This window comes from Camelina sativa, chromosome 3, assembly GCF_000633955.1.
Source record: "Camelina sativa cultivar DH55 chromosome 3, Cs, whole genome shotgun sequence".
NCBI lineage: Eukaryota > Viridiplantae > Streptophyta > Magnoliopsida > Brassicales > Brassicaceae > Camelina > Camelina sativa.
In genome coordinates, this window is record NC_025687.1 from 5,463,612 (window position 1) to 5,484,041 (window position 20,430).

Sequence of the window (20,430 nt, forward strand, 5' to 3'; positions counted from 1 at the left end):
TGGATCTTCTTGATGGAACAGGTCTTCTTGGTTGTAAGCCTTCTAACATCCCTATGGATCCCAGTGTCAAGCTCTCTAAGGATACTGGTGGTGATTTTGTTGATGGTAAAGTCTATCGGCGACTCATTGGACGGCTCATGTATCTTCAAATTACTCGTCCCGACATCACCTTTGCCGTCAACAAGTGCAGTCAGTTCTCTGAAGCTCCTCGACATGATCACCTCCAAGCAGCCTATCGAGTTCTCCATTATATCAAAGGCACTATTGGGCAGGGTTTGTTCTATTCTTCCAATGCAGAACTTCAGATTCAAGCTTTTGCAGATGCGGATTATAACTCTTGTCCAGACACAAGACGTTCTACTTCAGGACATTGCATATTCTTGGGCACATCCTTGATATTTTGGCGATCCAAGAAACAGCAAGTTGTGTCAAAGTCCTCTACGGAATCCGAATATCGTAGTCTTTCTTTGATTACTGATGAACTTGTCTGGCTTGCCAAGTTTTTTAAGGAACTTCAGATTCCTCTCCATAAGTCGACTCTTCTGTTTTGCGACAATGAGGCGGCTATTCACATTGCTAACAACTCTGTCTTTCACGAGCGCTCAAAGCACATCGAATCTGATTGTCATAGTGAAAGGTTGGTTGCAGGTTTGTTTAAATTACTTCATGTTAACACTCATCTGAACTTTCTACTTTGCTAGAATGCTTTGGACCATCATTGATATTGTTTATTGAACCTGTGTTTTTCCAGGTGATAACAATGAGCTAGATGTTGTTTCAGCCTTTAGCGAGATTGTTCTTGATACAGTCGTTTTCGATGACTTTGAGAGGTATGATATATCTCTACCTATGAGACTTTAGTTACACTGTTATATCATAAAATAGGAGTCAGGCATTCTTATAGCTTGAGATTCTACTGAGTTCATGTCTTCATCTAAGGATACAAGAAATAAACTATAGCTTAAGATGTAAAAGCTCCCTCACAAGTCTAATTTCTAACTTAAAGATATTGTGAAATTCTATCTTTAGCTTAGAGATAGTATAACTTTTTGGTTTTCTAGTTTTGCTGGGTTAATACCTTTGTTGTATTTTACTGATCTGCAGGTTCCCACCGACTGCAGCTACAGTTAGCTCTTCTCTTCTTCTGGGAATCTGTGGTCTACCTGATACAGTTTTCCGCGTAAGCATTTCAGGAGTTTTGATATTTTATATGATAGTATATGGCTTTAGCCGATTCTTCTTGTGCAGGGCTCGAAACCACTGAATCTCGACTCTCTTGCATTTCCAATAAGGTTGATCTTCTTATTTCTTATCTGTATTCCCTCTCTTTCAGATCTTTGCTGCTTAAAGAGTTTGTTTGCCTTATTACTGATGAGGAAAGTGCAGGCTATGGTCAACGTAGGTGGCGATCTTGTCAAACTCGTTCCAGGTCGAGTTTCAACTGAAGTGGATGCACGTCTTGCTTATGACACAAACGGCATTATCCGCAAGGTAGTTACTAGAAGTAGACCATATATAAAATAATTTGGGTATACGTTTCCCGTATCTTCAAATCACTGACATGTGATGTGACGATGTGTGTAGGTTCATGATCTGCTGAGGCTATACAATGAAATCGATGTACCACACGACCGGCTCCTATTCAAAATCCCTGCAACTTGGCAAGTACGATTGTTGTTCAGCAAATAACAGAGCTTTCACTTTTACCGGTCTCTTTAGTATTGTGCTTATCGCTCTGATAGGGTATTGAAGCTGCAAGATTGTTGGAATCTGAGGGAATCCAAACGCATATAACCTTCGTTTACAGGTACCATTAAACATACATTTTGACTCTCTAGTTTTAATATTGTCCATCCATCTGATTTGTGTTCTTTATAATCTCTTTTTGCATTTATCATCAGCTTTGCTCAAGCTGCAGCAGCTGCTCAAGCCGGTGCTTCTGTCATTCAGATTTTTGTCGGTCGCCTCAGGGTAACCATTATTTCAACATATGCTTAGTAATTTCAGTGATATGTCAAAGTTCNCCTGGGTTTGGAAATCGCAAGATCTGCTGAAGGTATTCATGTCTGTCAAGGGAAGTATGCTTTGGATCTTCTTGATGGAACAGGTCTTCTTGGTTGTAAGCCTTCTAACATCCCTATGGATCCCAGTGTCAAGCTCTCTAAGGATACTGGTGGTGATTTTGTTGATGGTAAAGTCTATCGGCGACTCATTGGACGGCTCATGTATCTTCAAATTACTCGTCCCGACATCACCTTTGCCGTCAACAAGTGCAGTCAGTTCTCTGAAGCTCCTCGACATGATCACCTCCAAGCAGCCTATCGAGTTCTCCATTATATCAAAGGCACTATTGGGCAGGGTTTGTTCTATTCTTCCAATGCAGAACTTCAGATTCAAGCTTTTGCAGATGCGGATTATAACTCTTGTCCAGACACAAGACGTTCTACTTCAGGACATTGCATATTCTTGGGCACATCCTTGATATTTTGGCGATCCAAGAAACAGCAAGTTGTGTCAAAGTCCTCTACGGAATCCGAATATCGTAGTCTTTCTTTGATTACTGATGAACTTGTCTGGCTTGCCAAGTTTTTTAAGGAACTTCAGATTCCTCTCCATAAGTCGACTCTTCTGTTTTGCGACAATGAGGCGGCTATTCACATTGCTAACAACTCTGTCTTTCACGAGCGCTCAAAGCACATCGAATCTGATTGTCATAGTGAAAGGTTGGTTGCAGGTTTGTTTAAATTACTTCATGTTAACACTCATCTGAACTTTCTACTTTGCTAGAATGCTTTGGACCATCATTGATATTGTTTATTGAACCTGTGTTTTTCCAGGTGATAACAATGAGCTAGATGTTGTTTCAGCCTTTAGCGAGATTGTTCTTGATACAGTCGTTTTCGATGACTTTGAGAGGTATGATATATCTCTACCTATGAGACTTTAGTTACACTGTTATATCATAAAATAGGAGTCAGGCATTCTTATAGCTTGAGATTCTACTGAGTTCATGTCTTCATCTAAGGATACAAGAAATAAACTATAGCTTAAGATGTAAAAGCTCCCTCACAAGTCTAATTTCTAACTTAAAGATATTGTGAAATTCTATCTTTAGCTTAGAGATAGTATAACTTTTTGGTTTTCTAGTTTTGCTGGGTTAATACCTTTGTTGTATTTTACTGATCTGCAGGTTCCCACCGACTGCAGCTACAGTTAGCTCTTCTCTTCTTCTGGGAATCTGTGGTCTACCTGATACAGTTTTCCGCGTAAGCATTTCAGGAGTTTTGATATTTTATATGATAGTATATGGCTTTAGCCGATTCTTCTTGTGCAGGGCTCGAAACCACTGAATCTCGACTCTCTTGCATTTCCAATAAGGTTGATCTTCTTATTTCTTATCTGTATTCCCTCTCTTTCAGATCTTTGCTGCTTAAAGAGTTTGTTTGCCTTATTACTGATGAGGAAAGTGCAGGCTATGGTCAACGTAGGTGGCGATCTTGTCAAACTCGTTCCAGGTCGAGTTTCAACTGAAGTGGATGCACGTCTTGCTTATGACACAAACGGCATTATCCGCAAGGTAGTTACTAGAAGTAGACCATATATAAAATAATTTGGGTATACGTTTCCCGTATCTTCAAATCACTGACATGTGATGTGACGATGTGTGTAGGTTCATGATCTGCTGAGGCTATACAATGAAATCGATGTACCACACGACCGGCTCCTATTCAAAATCCCTGCAACTTGGCAAGTACGATTGTTGTTCAGCAAATAACAGAGCTTTCACTTTTACCGGTCTCTTTAGTATTGTGCTTATCGCTCTGATAGGGTATTGAAGCTGCAAGATTGTTGGAATCTGAGGGAATCCAAACGCATATAACCTTCGTTTACAGGTACCATTAAACATACATTTTGACTCTCTAGTTTTAATATTGTCCATCCATCTGATTTGTGTTCTTTATAATCTCTTTTTGCATTTATCATCAGCTTTGCTCAAGCTGCAGCAGCTGCTCAAGCCGGTGCTTCTGTCATTCAGATTTTTGTCGGTCGCCTCAGGGTAACCATTATTTCAACATATGCTTAGTAATTTCAGTGATATGTCAAAGTTCATATCTTAAAATCTTTAGGACTGGGCGCGTAATCATTCGGGAGATACCGAGATTGAAACTGCTATTAAATCCGGAGAAGATCCTGGTTTGGCCTTGGTGAGAAGATCATATAACTACATTCACAAGTATGGTTACAAGTCCAAGCTGATGGCTGCTGCTGTCCGGAACAAACAAGACTTGTTCAGTCTTCTCGGGTAAACTTAAACTTCCAAATCGCAGTTTCGACCATCAGCAGATTCTGAAACCATTCTAACTCTCAGTGTTCTTCTCGGTCTCAGGGTCGATTATGTGATTGCACCGTTAAAGGTACTGCAATCTCTCAAAGACTCACCTGCCATTCCGGACGATGAAAAATACTCATTCGTTCGGAAACTTACTCCTGAAACAGCAACGCATTACAACTTCACCAACAAAGAGGTTAGTTCTGAACCTATACATCCAACACACTTTTTGCTTCTGCTTTCACTANTGATCACCTCCAAGCAGCCTATCGAGTTCTCCATTATATCAAAGGCACTATTGGGCAGGGTTTGTTCTATTCTTCCAATGCAGAACTTCAGATTCAAGCTTTTGCAGATGCGGATTATAACTCTTGTCCAGACACAAGACGTTCTACTTCAGGACATTGCATATTCTTGGGCACATCCTTGATATTTTGGCGATCCAAGAAACAGCAAGTTGTGTCAAAGTCCTCTACGGAATCCGAATATCGTAGTCTTTCTTTGATTACTGATGAACTTGTCTGGCTTGCCAAGTTTTTTAAGGAACTTCAGATTCCTCTCCATAAGTCGACTCTTCTGTTTTGCGACAATGAGGCGGCTATTCACATTGCTAACAACTCTGTCTTTCACGAGCGCTCAAAGCACATCGAATCTGATTGTCATAGTGAAAGGTTGGTTGCAGGTTTGTTTAAATTACTTCATGTTAACACTCATCTGAACTTTCTACTTTGCTAGAATGCTTTGGACCATCATTGATATTGTTTATTGAACCTGTGTTTTTCCAGGTGATAACAATGAGCTAGATGTTGTTTCAGCCTTTAGCGAGATTGTTCTTGATACAGTCGTTTTCGATGACTTTGAGAGGTATGATATATCTCTACCTATGAGACTTTAGTTACACTGTTATATCATAAAATAGGAGTCAGGCATTCTTATAGCTTGAGATTCTACTGAGTTCATGTCTTCATCTAAGGATACAAGAAATAAACTATAGCTTAAGATGTAAAAGCTCCCTCACAAGTCTAATTTCTAACTTAAAGATATTGTGAAATTCTATCTTTAGCTTAGAGATAGTATAACTTTTTGGTTTTCTAGTTTTGCTGGGTTAATACCTTTGTTGTATTTTACTGATCTGCAGGTTCCCACCGACTGCAGCTACAGTTAGCTCTTCTCTTCTTCTGGGAATCTGTGGTCTACCTGATACAGTTTTCCGCGTAAGCATTTCAGGAGTTTTGATATTTTATATGATAGTATATGGCTTTAGCCGATTCTTCTTGTGCAGGGCTCGAAACCACTGAATCTCGACTCTCTTGCATTTCCAATAAGGTTGATCTTCTTATTTCTTATCTGTATTCCCTCTCTTTCAGATCTTTGCTGCTTAAAGAGTTTGTTTGCCTTATTACTGATGAGGAAAGTGCAGGCTATGGTCAACGTAGGTGGCGATCTTGTCAAACTCGTTCCAGGTCGAGTTTCAACTGAAGTGGATGCACGTCTTGCTTATGACACAAACGGCATTATCCGCAAGGTAGTTACTAGAAGTAGACCATATATAAAATAATTTGGGTATACGTTTCCCGTATCTTCAAATCACTGACATGTGATGTGACGATGTGTGTAGGTTCATGATCTGCTGAGGCTATACAATGAAATCGATGTACCACACGACCGGCTCCTATTCAAAATCCCTGCAACTTGGCAAGTACGATTGTTGTTCAGCAAATAACAGAGCTTTCACTTTTACCGGTCTCTTTAGTATTGTGCTTATCGCTCTGATAGGGTATTGAAGCTGCAAGATTGTTGGAATCTGAGGGAATCCAAACGCATATAACCTTCGTTTACAGGTACCATTAAACATACATTTTGACTCTCTAGTTTTAATATTGTCCATCCATCTGATTTGTGTTCTTTATAATCTCTTTTTGCATTTATCATCAGCTTTGCTCAAGCTGCAGCAGCTGCTCAAGCCGGTGCTTCTGTCATTCAGATTTTTGTCGGTCGCCTCAGGGTAACCATTATTTCAACATATGCTTAGTAATTTCAGTGATATGTCAAAGTTCATATCTTAAAATCTTTAGGACTGGGCGCGTAATCATTCGGGAGATACCGAGATTGAAACTGCTATTAAATCCGGAGAAGATCCTGGTTTGGCCTTGGTGAGAAGATCATATAACTACATTCACAAGTATGGTTACAAGTCCAAGCTGATGGCTGCTGCTGTCCGGAACAAACAAGACTTGTTCAGTCTTCTCGGGTAAACTTAAACTTCCAAATCGCAGTTTCGACCATCAGCAGATTCTGAAACCATTCTAACTCTCAGTGTTCTTCTCGGTCTCAGGGTCGATTATGTGATTGCACCGTTAAAGGTACTGCAATCTCTCAAAGACTCACCTGCCATTCCGGACGATGAAAAATACTCATTCGTTCGGAAACTTACTCCTGAAACAGCAACGCATTACAACTTCACCAACAAAGAGGTTAGTTCTGAACCTATACATCCAACACACTTTTTGCTTCTGCTTTCACTAAACCAGTGTCTCACTCTGTTTGTTTGATTCTGGTGTAGCTGGTCAAATGGGACCAGCTAAGCATGGCTTCAGCTATGGGTCCTGCATCAGTGGAGCTTTTATCAGCTGGTGTCGAAGGTTATGCGAACCAAGCCAAACGCGTTGAAGAGCTCTTTGGGAAGATTTGGCCACCTCCTAATGTCTAAGAACAAAGCTTTTCCCTTCATCACTAAGCTTTTTCATGTGTCTTGTAGTAAGTAGTTCATCATGGTTTCTGGTCTGAGACTTCTTCCGCTACAAGAAGAGACTAAAACTAATCTTTGTCATGTTGTTTCGTCTGAAACTTTAGGGTTGTTTTCTTCTGTAAAATGACTTGGTAGGTTCTCTCATCTCTCAAGCCTAAATGGTACCGATCGAATCATACGAACCAATATCAAACCGATTATTTCCGTAAACCCAATTGGTTCTATAAAAGTTCAAACCAAACTAAAATAGGACATAAATTATTTTCTTTAACAAAAAAATTCGGACATTGGCATGATGGCATCCTAGTACTGTTTACTTTACTAAAATGCTACATAACGAAGAGGCTGAACGTAAAAATTTATCCATCTCAGTCAGATGCATTATCTGATCACAGGTCACTTCTCTATCAACCTCCTTTAATATCAGATAATACTATAATTCAGTAATTTTCACACAAGCAGATATGCACGACTTTATTACCCAGTGTAATATTTATCTTCTAAATCTTACAAATATTAGTAGGGTTCAATCATTATATTTTTTCCACTGTCTAATTGTGTTTTCTTTTTGACGACGTGTGTGATTGTAAATTGTTGTGGGTTCGTATCAATCAATAATTACAATGATATAGCTCCATTTCAATGTAAACTCCATTACTGGCTCGAATAATTTTGAGTGCAATAGAGTGATTGCTTTATCCTTTTTTTTATTTATCGAAGAAAGGATAACGCTATTATTACTTTTTGGAATACAAAAGTTATAAGGTTCTCAAATTTCCTCGGACTATTTTTCTTTCTTTCTAGAATTATTGTTTTAGCAACAAATCAAAGGTTCTATTTCTATAAGGAGACAGAGCACGTGGTGTCTGCCAAAAAACATATCGGTCTTCTTCTGCATGTGGATCTAGTTTTCCCACATCCTACAATCATATACAAGATCTTGTCTTTTCCAGTTCGTCGAGTTAACGTAAATCGCTGTAAATTCTACAATATTAAACAGAAAGACAACCTTAAAGAGTTTTGTTTGTAAAAAAAAGGAAAAGAAAAATGGTTTCACATGACCCGTGTTTGTATTTAGCGTTATAGATGGCACAATTATAACAAATTGTGGTCTCTTTATGATCTCACTTGGTTAGTGGATGCCATAAGAATTAAGAGACTATATAATTAATTTCACATTTTACTTAGTTGGCCAATCCTTCGCTTCCACATGCAATTGCTATGTGGCTACAAGAGGTTTCACGTGTATAATAGTAATTGTTAATTATTTTGTATAAATCGGCGTTGGTACATTTCTTTTCATCATTATTGGACACTAGTTCTGACAAGACAATTGTGATTGAGATTACGTATTATATATATATATAAACAAATGATTCATGTGCTTGGCCGAACTAACAAGTGGTTAGATGTATAGTTTGATTGCATTACTAGTTTTCCCAGTGAACCTAATAATTATTGTTGATTAATCCAGATAAACAAAAAACAAATTTCATTAGCCCATGTTTTTATAGATCTGAGATCTGAGACCTTTGGAGTCTAGCTAGTTCTTAATATCATCAACTCGAAATACATAAGAATTACTTAGTTATTTGTTTTTAACTTATTTGATTATTTAGGCAAAGAGTTTTACTTTATTATGGAAATTTAAACTAGTAAGTGGCCGGTCATGTTCTCGTGTTTCACGAGTCTTTCTAGATTAATTATTATTACTTCAACGTTGAAAAGTAATATCACTATTACACGGACGTCAAAAACAGAAAAATGTTCGTGTACTATTGACTCACGCTATCATTTTCAGATGGGTTACCTAACTTGTAATGTATTACTCAAAGGTTATGTATTTTGTACGTATATGTTATAAAGATTACTTGTTCGAGATAGTTTAACATTTTGCAACATATACTAAAACGCATCGAATCATTCGTTTGAATAATTTTAAAAATTTAAGTGTACTAAAAAGTTATCTGGAATTTGTAACAAGAATGAATTTGTAACAAGAATTGAGGTATATAAGCACCAAAAACCTAACCGATATGAACCCCTAGTTTCTTGCCTTCGGTTCCTGAAATAAACATGTCATACTACGTACAACATTTGTATTCGGGTTATTAATTAGATAACAATAAAACTAATACAAACTAGTATAAAACTATATATCCGGGGTCCAAATGTAGTTGAATAACTTTTATTTTCTCGTTAATTAGTTTAAATGACACAGCAAAGGTTATAGTATTATAAAAATAACACAGCAAATCCTCTCATGCCCTTTTTCCTATAACCCAATATGTTGCATAGCGTGTATGTGACGTATGCGTTGCTCCTTACTCGGACTGGCTTGCCTTAATGTAATTACCAAATTTACCATGATTACGATATAAATTAATCAAAGTGGTTTAATTTAAGGGGAGTATCCAACGGGGGAGCCGGGGAGCACAAAAAAATAATTACACCAAATATAGACAATGACTAAACTTGAGCAAACATATTCAGAAACCAACTTCAGCATTTACTGTAATTAAATTACTCTGTCCCAGTCTCACATTTCTGAACTACTCTCCAAATCTTGAAGTGAAAAGTAGAACAGTTGAATCAGTAACAGCATAATGATAGGATTGTGTTCAGTGACCTGGTTTCATACATGTATCATTAATCATATATAATTATTTACTGGATTTAAATTTGTGTGATAAATTAGATATTATATGCAATGCACATATTCTGAAAATTCATATTAGGAACTACATCTACCCAAGTCGGTATTCTAAAACTTCTGAATACTATCTATATACGGATATGTATGAAACTACGTGGACAATCCAATGTAAACATCATTGTCACACTCATCCCCCATTCAAACAAACAAAAGACTAATTAAGCCGATAAGGACGAATACAATTGCTTTCCTTATGAAAATAAACTTTTCTAGTTTACGTTCTTGATCTAATCCGTAAAAGAATCTTCTTCTTTTTTTGTGCACACGAATGGTAAAAAATTCTATAGCACAAATACATAAAATTAAAAACATTTTTTTTTAGTTTTTACTATATTAATGATTTATTCTAAATAACGCGGCGTTAGTACAAATAGAAAATTACAGTTCTAATTTGCAGACCAAACTCTCTCTTTTATTTTGTTACAGTTCTAATATGCAGACCAAACGCTTTTTTTGTTTTGTTTTTACAGTTCTAATTTGGAGACCAAACTCTTTTTGCTTTTGACATTTGTACCCAGTTCTCTCTCTTCCAGCGAAGCAGGAAAACATAAATAATAAAATCTATCTTTTTTTATTTATAAATATACATTTTCTCGGTGTTATAAATACATTTGCTCTTTCTCGTGTCATCAAATCTCAGCAAGAAAAGAAAAAAGAAAAAACTCGAAAACGAAAAAAAAAATGGCGAGCTCAGATGCTCTCTTGCCAATCTCCGCCAGAGAAGAAGAGCCATTATGTCCGTACACGAAATTACCGGACGGGTCAAGATCCGACCCGGAAACACATCCCCGGAGAAGAAGACCATATAAAGGCCTCCTCGCCGTCTCATTCGGGCTTTTGCTCATAGCCTTCTACGTCGCTCTTATCGCCACACAAGACGGATCTAGATCCAACGAAGCTGCGAATGCGATCGACGAAACAGAGAAGACAACGTCGTCGTCACGTGCACGTCTTGCTGGTGTGTCGGAGAAAAGCAATGATGGGTTGTGGAAACTTTCCGGTGGTCGGAACACGCCGGCGTTCGAATGGAACAACAGTATGTTGTCATGGCAACGAACGGCGTTTCATTTCCAGCCTGAGGAGAACTGGATGAACGGTACGCAATTTCTTTTAAATTAAACAAAAAACACACATAATAATAAATTATTGATTTTAATTATTTGTTTAATTTGAGCAAAAGAAGAAAGAAATTAAACTATATACTCTTTTTTTATCTTGTTACAAATTCATAGAATATTCATTCTTCCTTTTCATGTTTATTTGTTTTTCCATAATCTGAGAGATATAATGTTACATTCATATTCTTATTTCTAAATTATGCAATATTCAAATCCAGTGAGATGCTCAAATCAATGTGTTTAGGGAAATTACAACTCTAATATTTTTCTTGTTTCTTGTTTTGTTTCCCTTGATCCAATATGGTGTTGCCGCTCAATGAAAAATTTGGGATTATCTTTCTGCAGATCCTAATGGTAAGTTTACTTTCCTCTTGTTTTCTTCTGAATATTCATGTTTTAAGAAATCTAATTACTTTATCCCGTTAATTTTGGTATATATATGTTTTTAATAAAATATGAAAAAGAAATAATTGGAGGCGACAAAAAGTAGTAGATCACAGAACAACATATCACACAATTCACGTTGTAATCAATGTTAATGTCAGTCAAGATAAGATGTAGTATTAAATATAACAACTAAAAAGTTAAAGTTCACAGACAAAATCAGAACAGAGTTACCTAACAACCAATTGTAAAATTTAATAGTATTATTATTTAGGTTGAATTCTATTTTGCCAGTTTGTTGTACCTTACAACTAAAAAGGTTAAAAATGTTTGGAGACAAAATCAGAACAGAGTTACCTCACAACCAATTGCAAATTTATTTTAGTTAAAAACATTATTTTGCCAGTTTGTAGTAACCCACGTGGGATTTACCACATGCTATAAAGATATGTACAAATCATTGGTTGCCATAGAAAAGTAATCTTGATTGTATAAAGTGGGCTCCTTGTGAATGCAAAGTTTGGATACTGTCTCAAATTAAATAAAGCCAGTGGGGTATGTTATGTAGACAAAACTATGCTATCTTTCGAGTTGGTACCTTAAACTTTCTTATATACTGTTAAAGTCCTCAATATTTCTGAGTTATTCTCGTTTTAACCCTAGTAAAATTAAATGTTTTACATTGTGTACAGGTCCATTGTTCTACAAGGGATGGTACCATTTCTTCTACCAATATAACCCAAACGCAGCCGTATGGGGTGACATTGTTTGGGGCCATGCCGTGTCTAGGGACCTAATCCATTGGGTCCATTTGCCTTTAGCCATGGTCGCTGATCAATGGTACGACTCCAATGGTGTCTGGACTGGCTCAGCCACAATCCTCCCCGATGGCTCTATAGTCATGCTCTACACCGGTTCCACCGACAAAGCCGTGCAGGTATGTACCCCGAAAATGTTCCAACTTACATTCACTCCTTAAATTGTCGGAACAAGATAAAACAATATATGTATTAAAAAAAAAAATAACACTCCTGAAACAATATAACATATCATGTGATAGTGTCAATTTTTTAATAGTAGACTAATAGTAGAGTTAATACGTTTATAGCCAGATTTTTGGTATGTTAGATATAGAACATGTAAATTAGGTTTAATGATTTAATCAATGATCTTCATATAATGTTTTTAGGTGCAAAACCTTGCCTACCCTGAGGACCTCAACGACCCACTTTTGTTGAAATGGGTCAAGTTCCCTGGAAATCCGGTTCTAGTACCTCCTCCCGGTATCCTCCCCAAGGACTTCCGAGACCCAACGACTGCGTGGAAAACACCAGAAGGAAAATGGCGGATCACCATCGGTTCCAAGATCAACAAGACCGGAATTTCACTTGTGTATGACACGACCGACTTTAAAACATACGAGAAACTTGACTCGTTGTTGCACGGAGTTCCCAACACAGGGATGTGGGAGTGCGTTGACTTTTACCCGGTGTCTAAGACCGCGAGAAATGGGCTTGACACTTCGGTCAACGGACCGGATGTGAAGCACATCGTGAAGGCTAGCATGGACGACACAAGGTTCGACCATTATGCCGTAGGAACGTATTTCGAATCAAACGGAACATGGATCCCGGATGATCCTACTATTGATGTTGGGATGAGTTCCAGTTTAAGATATGATTACGGAAAGTTCTATGCTTCAAAGACATTTTACGACCAGAACAAGGGTAGAAGAATCTTGTGGAGTTGGATTGGTGAATCTGATAGTGAGGCTTCTGATGTACAAAAGGGTTGGTCTTCTCTTCAGGTATGATTTGTTTCCTTGACATGATGTGTTGTCAAAGTTAGGTTTTTCTTTGTAATAGCTGCTTGTAACCCAAGTTTCTGATATTTTTGTTGATACAATGATGATCAGGGTATTCCAAGAACCGTTTCCCTCGACACAAAGACAGGGAAGAACTTGGTTCAATCGCCGGTGGAAGAAATCAAATCTCTTAGACTAAGCAGCAAGAAATTCGATCTCGAACTCAGTCCCGGGTCTGTGGTACCTGTCGATGTAGGTACCGCGACTCAACTAGACATCGAAGCAGAATTTGAAATCAAGAAAGAGTCTCTCGACAAATTCTTCGGAGACGCTTCAGTGGTGGCTGAGGCTGAGGAATTCAGCTGCGAGAAAAACGGAGCTGGCTCCACCGTCCGTAATGCGTTAGGGCCATTCGGATTCTCTGTTCTCGCCACTGAGAGCTTGTCCGAGCAAACACCAGTTTACTTCTATATAGCCAAAGGAAAAGATTCAAAACTCAAAACTTTCTTCTGCACAGACACCTCCAGGTATATATTCCTTATAAACTAGTACAATATTTTTATATATCCAACCATAATATATGAAAACAACATTTTACTATGACAACAGGTCATCTGTTGCAAACGATGTCATCAAGCCAATATACGGTAGCGTCGTACCAGTTTTAAAAGGGGAGAAACTGACCATGAGAATTTTGGTAAATTTACTTTTAAGCATACTTTGATATTATCATACTTTTCATTAATATACAAAACAGTATGGAATTGAATTTATATGTTTTTGTTATATATATAGGTGGATCATTCAATAGTAGAAGCATTCGGACAAGGTGGAAGAACATGTATAACATCAAGAGTATATCCAACAACAGCAATCTATGGAGCAGCGAAGCTCTTCTTGTTCAACAACGCTCTTGATGCAACTGTTACTGCCTCGTTTAAAGTCTGGCAAATGAACAGTGCTTTTATTCATCCTTACTCTGAGGAAGCTGTCCGTGCTCTCACCCGCACCTGATTTATTATTTTTTACTCCCTCCCCAACCTCATTTTTTAGATTTATCTGTAATAAATAATGTTTTTTTTTCTTTTTCTTTTTGTTCTCTTCTCAATTTAGCCGTTTAATTAATATTTTAATTTGATCTCATTCATCATGTAAGAAAAAGGGGCACTCATCGTTATTACAAATTTACAATTTTGGATTTTTTTCTTCAATCGGTTTTTTTATTTAATAAATAAACAAAACCTTCGGGATAGGTCAGAGGGTTTCAAGAACAGAGTCTTTTTGGCTTCATCATCATCTGGGACTGGGACTGGGACTGGGACTGGGACTGAGACTGTTCGTCTTCTTTGCTTATTGCAATGTGTTCTCTTCAGTGTTTCTCCACTACAGCAATATCATTCAGAACACAAAAGTACGTAAATAGCCCTCACGTTCATCGTTTATCTCCCATTGGAACCCGTAATTTTACTCTAGCGTTGAGGGCAACGACGTCAATTGACGAAATCCCACCTAATGCCGTTCGCCGGGAAACAGACCAGAACTGGAGAGGTGGGTTCAGTCTGGGCGTAGATTTAGGTTTATCTCGAACCGGAATCGCTATTAGTAAAGGCTACTCCGTTAAACCTCTCACGGTAAACTTCGAAACTTCTCTCGCTCTCGTTGCGTTTACGGTTTGATGGAATTGAATGTGAATTAGGTATATATGATTAGGTTTTGAAATCGAGAGGACAAAAGCTAGAGACTAGGCTATTAGAAATAGCAGAAGAAGAGGAGGTTGATGAATTCATAATTGGGTTGCCGAGATCTTCTGATGGGAAAGAAACGATTCAGTCGAACAAAATCCGTTCAGTTGCTGGACGTCTTGCTGTTCAAGCAGCTGAGAGGTGAAGCACACTCACACACTTAAGATTGTGGTAATATAATAAAAATTCGAAATTTCTTTGCTTTTTTGGTCAGGGGTTGGAGAGTTTATGTATTTGATGAACATGGGACAACATCAGAAGCTTCAGACCGAATGATTGTAATGTTAGTCTCTCTGTTCTTTGGTTTTAGCATTAGTGTCTCCTTAAAAGATTGAATTTTTTGTGTGTGTGTGTGTGTTGTTGTTTGAACATTCTATATTCGGATTTCCAGGGGACTCAGCAAGAGTGAGAGACAGAGCAGATCAGACGCATACGCTGCTGTGGTAAGGCGATGAGAGCAGGATGATCTTTTGAGTTCTTAAACTGTAACTACTATGTTTTTTGATAATTCTTATGTTACAGATATTGTTAGAGAGGTATTTCTCTACGCAAGGTCTAGGAGCTGAGATTATACTTCCCAAGAGTTTAGAGCTTCAAGAGAAGCTCAAGAACGGTGCATCTGTAGACCCTGACTTTAATCCTGACAAGCTTGAGGAGTATTACACATTCTAATGTAGTTTGCTTTATTGAATTCTATGACTACAACGATTGTTATGAGTTATGACCTTGTCAGTCCACATGGCTGACAGTTTTGTTGAAACCAAACTAAAAGATCCGGTCTTTTGTTGTTTCCTCTGCTTTTGTGTTGTGTGACATAAGCCAGACCAGAGTTAAGTGAAATTGTATGCAAGACTTGGGAAGTTCTGAAACCAAGAAGTCAAGAACAAAACAGGAGAACAAAAGTGACCTACGTGTGCACACCTGACCCAAGCAAAGTGGATAAAGTTGGAAATATCAGTCACACGTGCCAGATTCATCTCTTCTTCCACAAAGTTGAATGTAACATTTCGAGTTCTACTCTTGCAAAAGTTTAGAGATTTAACAATGGCTTTCTCTTCACTCTCTCCTCTACCTATGAAGTCACTTGACATTTCAAGATCCTCATCTTCTGTCTCAAGATCTCCGTACCATTTTCAGAGATACCCATTGAGACGTCTACAGCTTAATGCTCGTTCAAACTCAGAAATCAGAGATTCATCAAACACTAGGTGAGGACTCGAATACTTCTCACTAGCAAACGTGGAGTCTCACAATGTTTTTCTTGTTTTCTCAATTTCGGATGCTCAGAAACTTAATACTGTTCTTCCGAAAAGGGAAGGTTGTTGTTCCAGCGCAGAAGAATCAAACACGTGGAAGAGGATCTTATCCGCAGCAATGGCGGCTGCGGTTATCGCCTCGAGCTCTGGCCTACCGGCTATGGCAGAGCTTAACAAGTTCGAGGCCGATACTCGTGGCGAGTTCGGGATTGGCTCGGCTGCTCAGTATGGTTCTGCTGATCTCAGGTATCATATTGTGTTCTTATCTTAAAAAGTTCATTTGAGAATTTTCATTTGTTCATTGATGGTGAAAGTTCGCTGAGATGAACACTATTTTTTTTGCAGCAAAACAGTTCACTCCAATGAAAATTTCAGGTAAAGTTTTTGACTTTGGTTGGTGATAGAGATTGGAATCAACACAACAAAGTTCAAAGCTTTGATATCAGGAATAAAAGTTTTGACTTATGCTCAAGGTTTTTACTTGAAGAAGCAAGATTTTTGTTCTAATTGTGTGTAATGGCTTTACTGATTATTGCAGAAGAGCCAACTTCACTTCTGCAGACATGAGAGAGTCTGATTTCAGTGGTTCGACCTTCAATGGTGCTTATCTTGAAAAAGCAGTTGCATACAAAGCTAACTTCTCAGGTTAGTAGTCTCTCTCAACTGTGCTACCACTTACCTTCCCTTTGCAATGATTATGGATTGATGGTATTAGAATTATGAAACAGAACAACTTCCACAAATCATAGTCTATTGTTCACATGTACCCTTTTACTAAACTTCCTTGAATCTCACTTTTCTTTGTGTCCACATGTAATTTGAGATAGTCTCGAATCCAGTAACAATTACTCTATATGTTACATTCTTAGATCCATTTGGAGTAGGTCTTTCATCTTTGATATGTCAACCTTTATGTGAGCATTTAGGACCCGGAGATGTCTATCTTCAATTCCTTAAAACGTTCTCCAAGAACTTCACCATGTACATAGTGACACCCTCCAGTAGATTCAACGTCAGAGTTTTCCAATATTGAATTAGCCTTAGACATCTGAGAATTGAGTACTTGATTTGATTCCACCTTTTTGCCTCACGAAAATCTGGCATGCATCTGTGAACAGAAACAGTTCTTTGGCCACTGTAACTACTTGAGCCAATTCTTGAAAGGCTTTCTACTTACTGAGGGAAAATTTTCATTCACAATAATTCTTCTCATGTACCTTAATCTTAATGCGTGGTTCATGTTTATGAAAGCTGTGCATTTCAATGGCAGGTGCTGATTTGAGTGATACATTGATGGACCGCATGGTAAACACTATACAGTTTATACTTGCATTTGCATATGAGCTCGTTTGTCTTTAGGTTAAAGCTCGATTATTTCCTCTGGCGATTTTAGGTGCTAAATGAGGCAAATCTGACAAATGCTGTGCTGGTCCGATCGGTGCTAACCAGAAGTGACCTCGGTGGTGCCAAAATCGAAGGTGCGGATTTTAGTGACGCTGTAATTGATCTTCTTCAAAAACAGGTAACGTTGTTAGCTGTTACTCAACATTATTACATATTATCCATTGCTTCCATTATCAAAAGCTGAAAAAGCCATGGACGAATCGTTTTCATCTCTATGTGAAGGCTCTGTGTAAATACGCAAATGGGACAAACCCATTAACCGGAGTGGACACGAGGAAGAGCCTTGGCTGCGGAAATAGCCGGAGGAACGCGTATGGCTCGCCTTCTTCTCCTCTTCTCAGTGCACCACCTCAACGTCTGCTCGGCCGTGATGGATTCTGCGATGAAAAGACCGGACTCTGTGATGCCAAGTAGTTCCAATATGTTATAATACGTCATGCGTGATTACAATGCAGATATAGCATTTGTATCTTTATATGTTGTGCAACGTATGTTATAGGAGTATTGAATTGTAAATGACTGGAAAGAAAGAAAAAAAAGAAGTTGAAGATTACACTGAAGAAAAGGAGAAAATGATCAGTTTTGTCTGTTAAGACAAAAGATATAAAAAAGCCTGTTTAACCGGTGAATGTCTCTACCTAGGTCGTCCCCTACCACTTTGTCAGATCAGTATTTTTAAATAACTGGTTACTTTTAGTACCACATAATTTTTTCGATAGTATTCTTCCAAATGGTTAGCACTTAGCACAAGCTTAGCAATTGAATAAAATAATTACTTCAAAATTAGTTAAATACTCCCTCCGTTTTTTATAAATTGTCTTTCTAGAGTTAAAATTTGGTGTAATAATAATTGTCGTTTTAGATTTCCAATGCAAATATTTTGTAAATATTCCAATTTTATCTAACTGTTTTAATGTTTTAACCAATCAAAAATTATAAAATATATTTAAAAGGAATAAAACAATAAAATTAATGGTCTTTTTAATTTGTGTGAAGCAACCTTAAACAACAACTAATAAAAAAGAAAGGGAGTAATCATTAGTGTGTCAAAAGATGATATGGTCTTGGGATTTGTGGCTTATATGAAAAGGTATAAATACACTAATGATGATACATCACATGCTATTGTCTATTATGCTCCTTCGCTCCCTATTGTTTGTAACTCAGGATTCAAGGTCGGTATCGACAAGTATTGGTGATTAATCTAACTCTTAGGATTTGATAATTATTAGTTTTTGTTTATAATATTCGCCGGTAATAAAAAGAAATTGTGGCCAGTATCCAAACTTCTCTGGACCGTGTTTGTCAACCCCAAAGAGCACGCCCAAATCATTATGTTCCTTGGACTAAATTAAATGCGGAATATTTTCGATCATATTTTTCTAATGAAAAAAAAAAGTTGTTTTCTGAAGAAAAACCAATATTCGACAAAAATGGAACGGCATTCGTGAAATATCTTGTCGAATAGTGATGGAGTGTTTAGTTGTTGATGGAGCTATACTTCGTTTACCTGTAAGGGTTGAATACGTTAGAGTTAAATGTACAAGTTCAAACTGGTTTTAAAGAACTAATTGGGTCCTATATATATGCAACATAGTACTCCAAAATATGATGAATTAATTGTAGGCATTGTGCGATGATCGATGAATAGAATTTAGTCGTCTAAGTTAATTCATGTTTTAATCTTTAATTACAAAATTCTATTGTATCGCAGTAATTTTATTTTAAAAAATAAGTTTCACATCCAAGTAAATTATAATCTACTGTTTCTTTTTGTGCCGACCTTGAATCAAACACAATAATTACAAAATTCTTCATGAGAAAGTACATGCTTTAGCTTCTTCTTTCTTGTGACCAGATGAAAGAAAGAAAAAAAAGGTTCTTCTTTCTTTTTCCACTGCTTGTCTCTATATAACATAATCTTGACACCAGCCAACAACATGTCATTAAAACTTATGTATGTCCTTCAAGGCCACATTCTTCTCCTTCTTTCGTTTTCACTATTTATGGCTATACATACTCTTCAAGCTTCATTTGGAGTAATTATTCTCAAGAACACAACTCCGGTAAGTCGCTAGCTCGTCCAACTTTAATTTTGTTTATTATATTTTTCTAAATTTGCCATATATATATGCTTATGAACTGTGTAGATTGTGTGTATTTTACTATAGTACATATATAATAAATACATAATTCATGCATAGTTGTCCACATATATGAAATTCAAGTATCTGAAATTTGTTATATTAAAAGTGAACACATCTAAAATAACAAATTGAGATGTGGATATATTACAGAGAGAATATGAGATAGATAAATTTGATGTATATAGCTTTTTTTTTGTTAGTATTTGAGTATATATATATAGATCGATTCTCTAAAAACTAAAATAATAGGAAGAGACCATTGTTATTAAAAAAAATATTGAAGTTACATTTAGATTAGAGTTTACATATGGTTAATCATATTGAGTACATGCATAGATACGCAATGTCTATATATGCGTATAACATAAGTTCAATAATGTAGTAATTAAGAATCAAAGCAAACATAAATCTGTACCATCATCACCTACACTTGATTAGTACTGTGTTTGTGTGTACGTATATTATATATATGTTTATATGCATTTATATGAGATAATATTCTTTCTGCTCACTTCCATAGATCAATCTGACAACTAGAAGAAGTAGAAGCTGCATATTCTTCTCCCATGTCTGAAACCCTTTTTGGATCTTTTTCTTCATCAACTTGGTACTCAGCATTGCTTGTTTCCTTGGCATTGTTCTGTAGAGAAGCAGAGGCAGTGGCGGCCTCCTCGTTGCTGAGCTGAGAAGCAACAAATTTATCGAGAACTCTCCAGTCAGTGACTTGGTCCATCACTTGCTCGTTGTCGTTGTTCATGTATAGAGAGCTGAAGCTCTGAT

General features: G+C 37.2%; 4 protein-coding genes across 10 annotated transcripts; all 4 read left to right on the forward strand.

Moving 5' to 3' along the window:
• Positions 771 to 7,223, forward strand: LOC104771087 (transaldolase-like). Of its 4 annotated transcripts, none has more exons than XM_010495587.1 (10): positions 771 to 830; positions 1,105 to 1,180; positions 1,249 to 1,292; positions 1,387 to 1,491; positions 1,585 to 1,665; positions 1,743 to 1,807; positions 1,902 to 1,971; positions 4,128 to 4,303; positions 4,388 to 4,526; positions 6,894 to 7,223. In XM_010495587.1, the coding sequence occupies exons 4-10, from the start codon at positions 1,390 to 1,392 to the stop codon at positions 7,038 to 7,040; spliced, it is 780 nt and encodes a 259-aa protein (XP_010493889.1). In that variant the 5' UTR covers positions 771 to 830; positions 1,105 to 1,180; positions 1,249 to 1,292; positions 1,387 to 1,389; the 3' UTR covers positions 7,041 to 7,223. The 4 variants fall into 4 exon arrangements, with proteins under 4 accessions (XP_010493889.1, XP_010493883.1, XP_010493866.1 ...); XM_010495581.1 differs by lacking the exons at positions 771 to 830; positions 1,105 to 1,180; positions 1,249 to 1,292; ... (2 more) ...; positions 1,743 to 1,807; positions 1,902 to 1,971 and adding exons at positions 2,857 to 2,916; positions 3,191 to 3,266; positions 3,335 to 3,378; ... (2 more) ...; positions 3,829 to 3,893; positions 3,988 to 4,057; XM_010495564.1 differs by lacking the exons at positions 771 to 830; positions 1,105 to 1,180; positions 1,249 to 1,292; ... (2 more) ...; positions 1,743 to 1,807; positions 1,902 to 1,971 and adding exons at positions 3,307 to 3,378; positions 3,473 to 3,577; positions 3,671 to 3,751; positions 3,829 to 3,893; positions 3,988 to 4,057.
• Positions 10,409 to 14,299, forward strand: LOC104771169 (acid beta-fructofuranosidase 4, vacuolar). Its single transcript, XM_010495649.2, has 7 exons — positions 10,409 to 10,891; positions 11,259 to 11,267; positions 11,990 to 12,234; positions 12,487 to 13,104; positions 13,213 to 13,628; positions 13,711 to 13,798; positions 13,897 to 14,299. The coding sequence occupies exons 1-7, from the start codon at positions 10,477 to 10,479 to the stop codon at positions 14,113 to 14,115; spliced, it is 2,010 nt and encodes a 669-aa protein (XP_010493951.1). The 5' UTR covers positions 10,409 to 10,476; the 3' UTR covers positions 14,116 to 14,299.
• Positions 14,376 to 15,759, forward strand: LOC104771153 (putative pre-16S rRNA nuclease). 3 transcript variants are annotated; one of them, XM_010495637.2, is made up of 6 exons: positions 14,376 to 14,732; positions 14,812 to 14,984; positions 15,058 to 15,126; positions 15,235 to 15,286; positions 15,366 to 15,516; positions 15,667 to 15,759. In XM_010495637.2, exons 1-5 carry the CDS (start codon positions 14,460 to 14,462, stop codon positions 15,513 to 15,515), a joined length of 717 nt encoding a protein of 238 aa, XP_010493939.1. In that variant the 5' UTR covers positions 14,376 to 14,459; the 3' UTR covers position 15,516; positions 15,667 to 15,759. The 3 variants fall into 3 exon arrangements, with proteins under 3 accessions (XP_010493939.1, XP_010493933.1, XP_019098959.1); XM_010495631.2 differs by having other exon boundaries at positions 15,663 to 15,751; XM_019243414.1 differs by lacking the exon at positions 15,667 to 15,759 and having other exon boundaries at positions 15,366 to 15,631.
• LOC104771138 (thylakoid lumenal protein TL20.3, chloroplastic-like) lies at positions 15,866 to 18,067 on the forward strand. 2 transcript variants are annotated; one of them, XM_010495616.2, is made up of 7 exons: positions 15,866 to 16,051; positions 16,157 to 16,345; positions 16,445 to 16,474; positions 16,638 to 16,744; positions 17,370 to 17,404; positions 17,493 to 17,621; positions 17,726 to 18,067. In XM_010495616.2, the coding sequence occupies exons 1-7, from the start codon at positions 15,888 to 15,890 to the stop codon at positions 17,915 to 17,917; spliced, it is 846 nt and encodes a 281-aa protein (XP_010493918.1). In that variant the 5' UTR covers positions 15,866 to 15,887; the 3' UTR covers positions 17,918 to 18,067. The 2 variants fall into 2 exon arrangements, with proteins under 2 accessions (XP_010493918.1, XP_010493923.1); XM_010495621.2 differs by having other exon boundaries at positions 15,875 to 16,051; positions 16,162 to 16,345.

Coding starts and splice junctions, on each gene's coding strand:
- LOC104771138 (XM_010495616.2), top strand. CDS start 15,888: ATGGCTTTCTCTTCACTCTCTCCTCTACCTATGAAGTCACTTGACATT. Junction 16,475..16,637: donor CACTCCAATGAAAATTTCAG/GTAAAGTTTTTG, acceptor TGATTATTGCAG/AAGAGCCAACTTCACTTCTG. Junction 17,622..17,725: donor TTGATCTTCTTCAAAAACAG/GTAACGTTGTTA, acceptor CTCTATGTGAAG/GCTCTGTGTAAATACGCAAA.
- LOC104771169 (XM_010495649.2), top strand. CDS start 10,477: ATGGCGAGCTCAGATGCTCTCTTGCCAATCTCCGCCAGAGAAGAAGAG. Junction 13,105..13,212: donor AGGGTTGGTCTTCTCTTCAG/GTATGATTTGTT, acceptor AATGATGATCAG/GGTATTCCAAGAACCGTTTC. Junction 13,799..13,896: donor AACTGACCATGAGAATTTTG/GTAAATTTACTT, acceptor TTATATATATAG/GTGGATCATTCAATAGTAGA.
- LOC104771087 (XM_010495564.1), top strand. CDS start 3,307: ATGGCTTTAGCCGATTCTTCTTGTGCAGGGCTCGAAACCACTGAATCT. Junction 3,578..3,670: donor CAAACGGCATTATCCGCAAG/GTAGTTACTAGA, acceptor CGATGTGTGTAG/GTTCATGATCTGCTGAGGCT. Junction 3,752..3,828: donor AAATCCCTGCAACTTGGCAA/GTACGATTGTTG, acceptor TCGCTCTGATAG/GGTATTGAAGCTGCAAGATT.
- LOC104771153 (XM_010495637.2), top strand. CDS start 14,460: ATGTGTTCTCTTCAGTGTTTCTCCACTACAGCAATATCATTCAGAACA. Junction 14,733..14,811: donor ACTCCGTTAAACCTCTCACG/GTAAACTTCGAA, acceptor ATATATGATTAG/GTTTTGAAATCGAGAGGACA. Junction 15,287..15,365: donor CAGACGCATACGCTGCTGTG/GTAAGGCGATGA, acceptor CTTATGTTACAG/ATATTGTTAGAGAGGTATTT.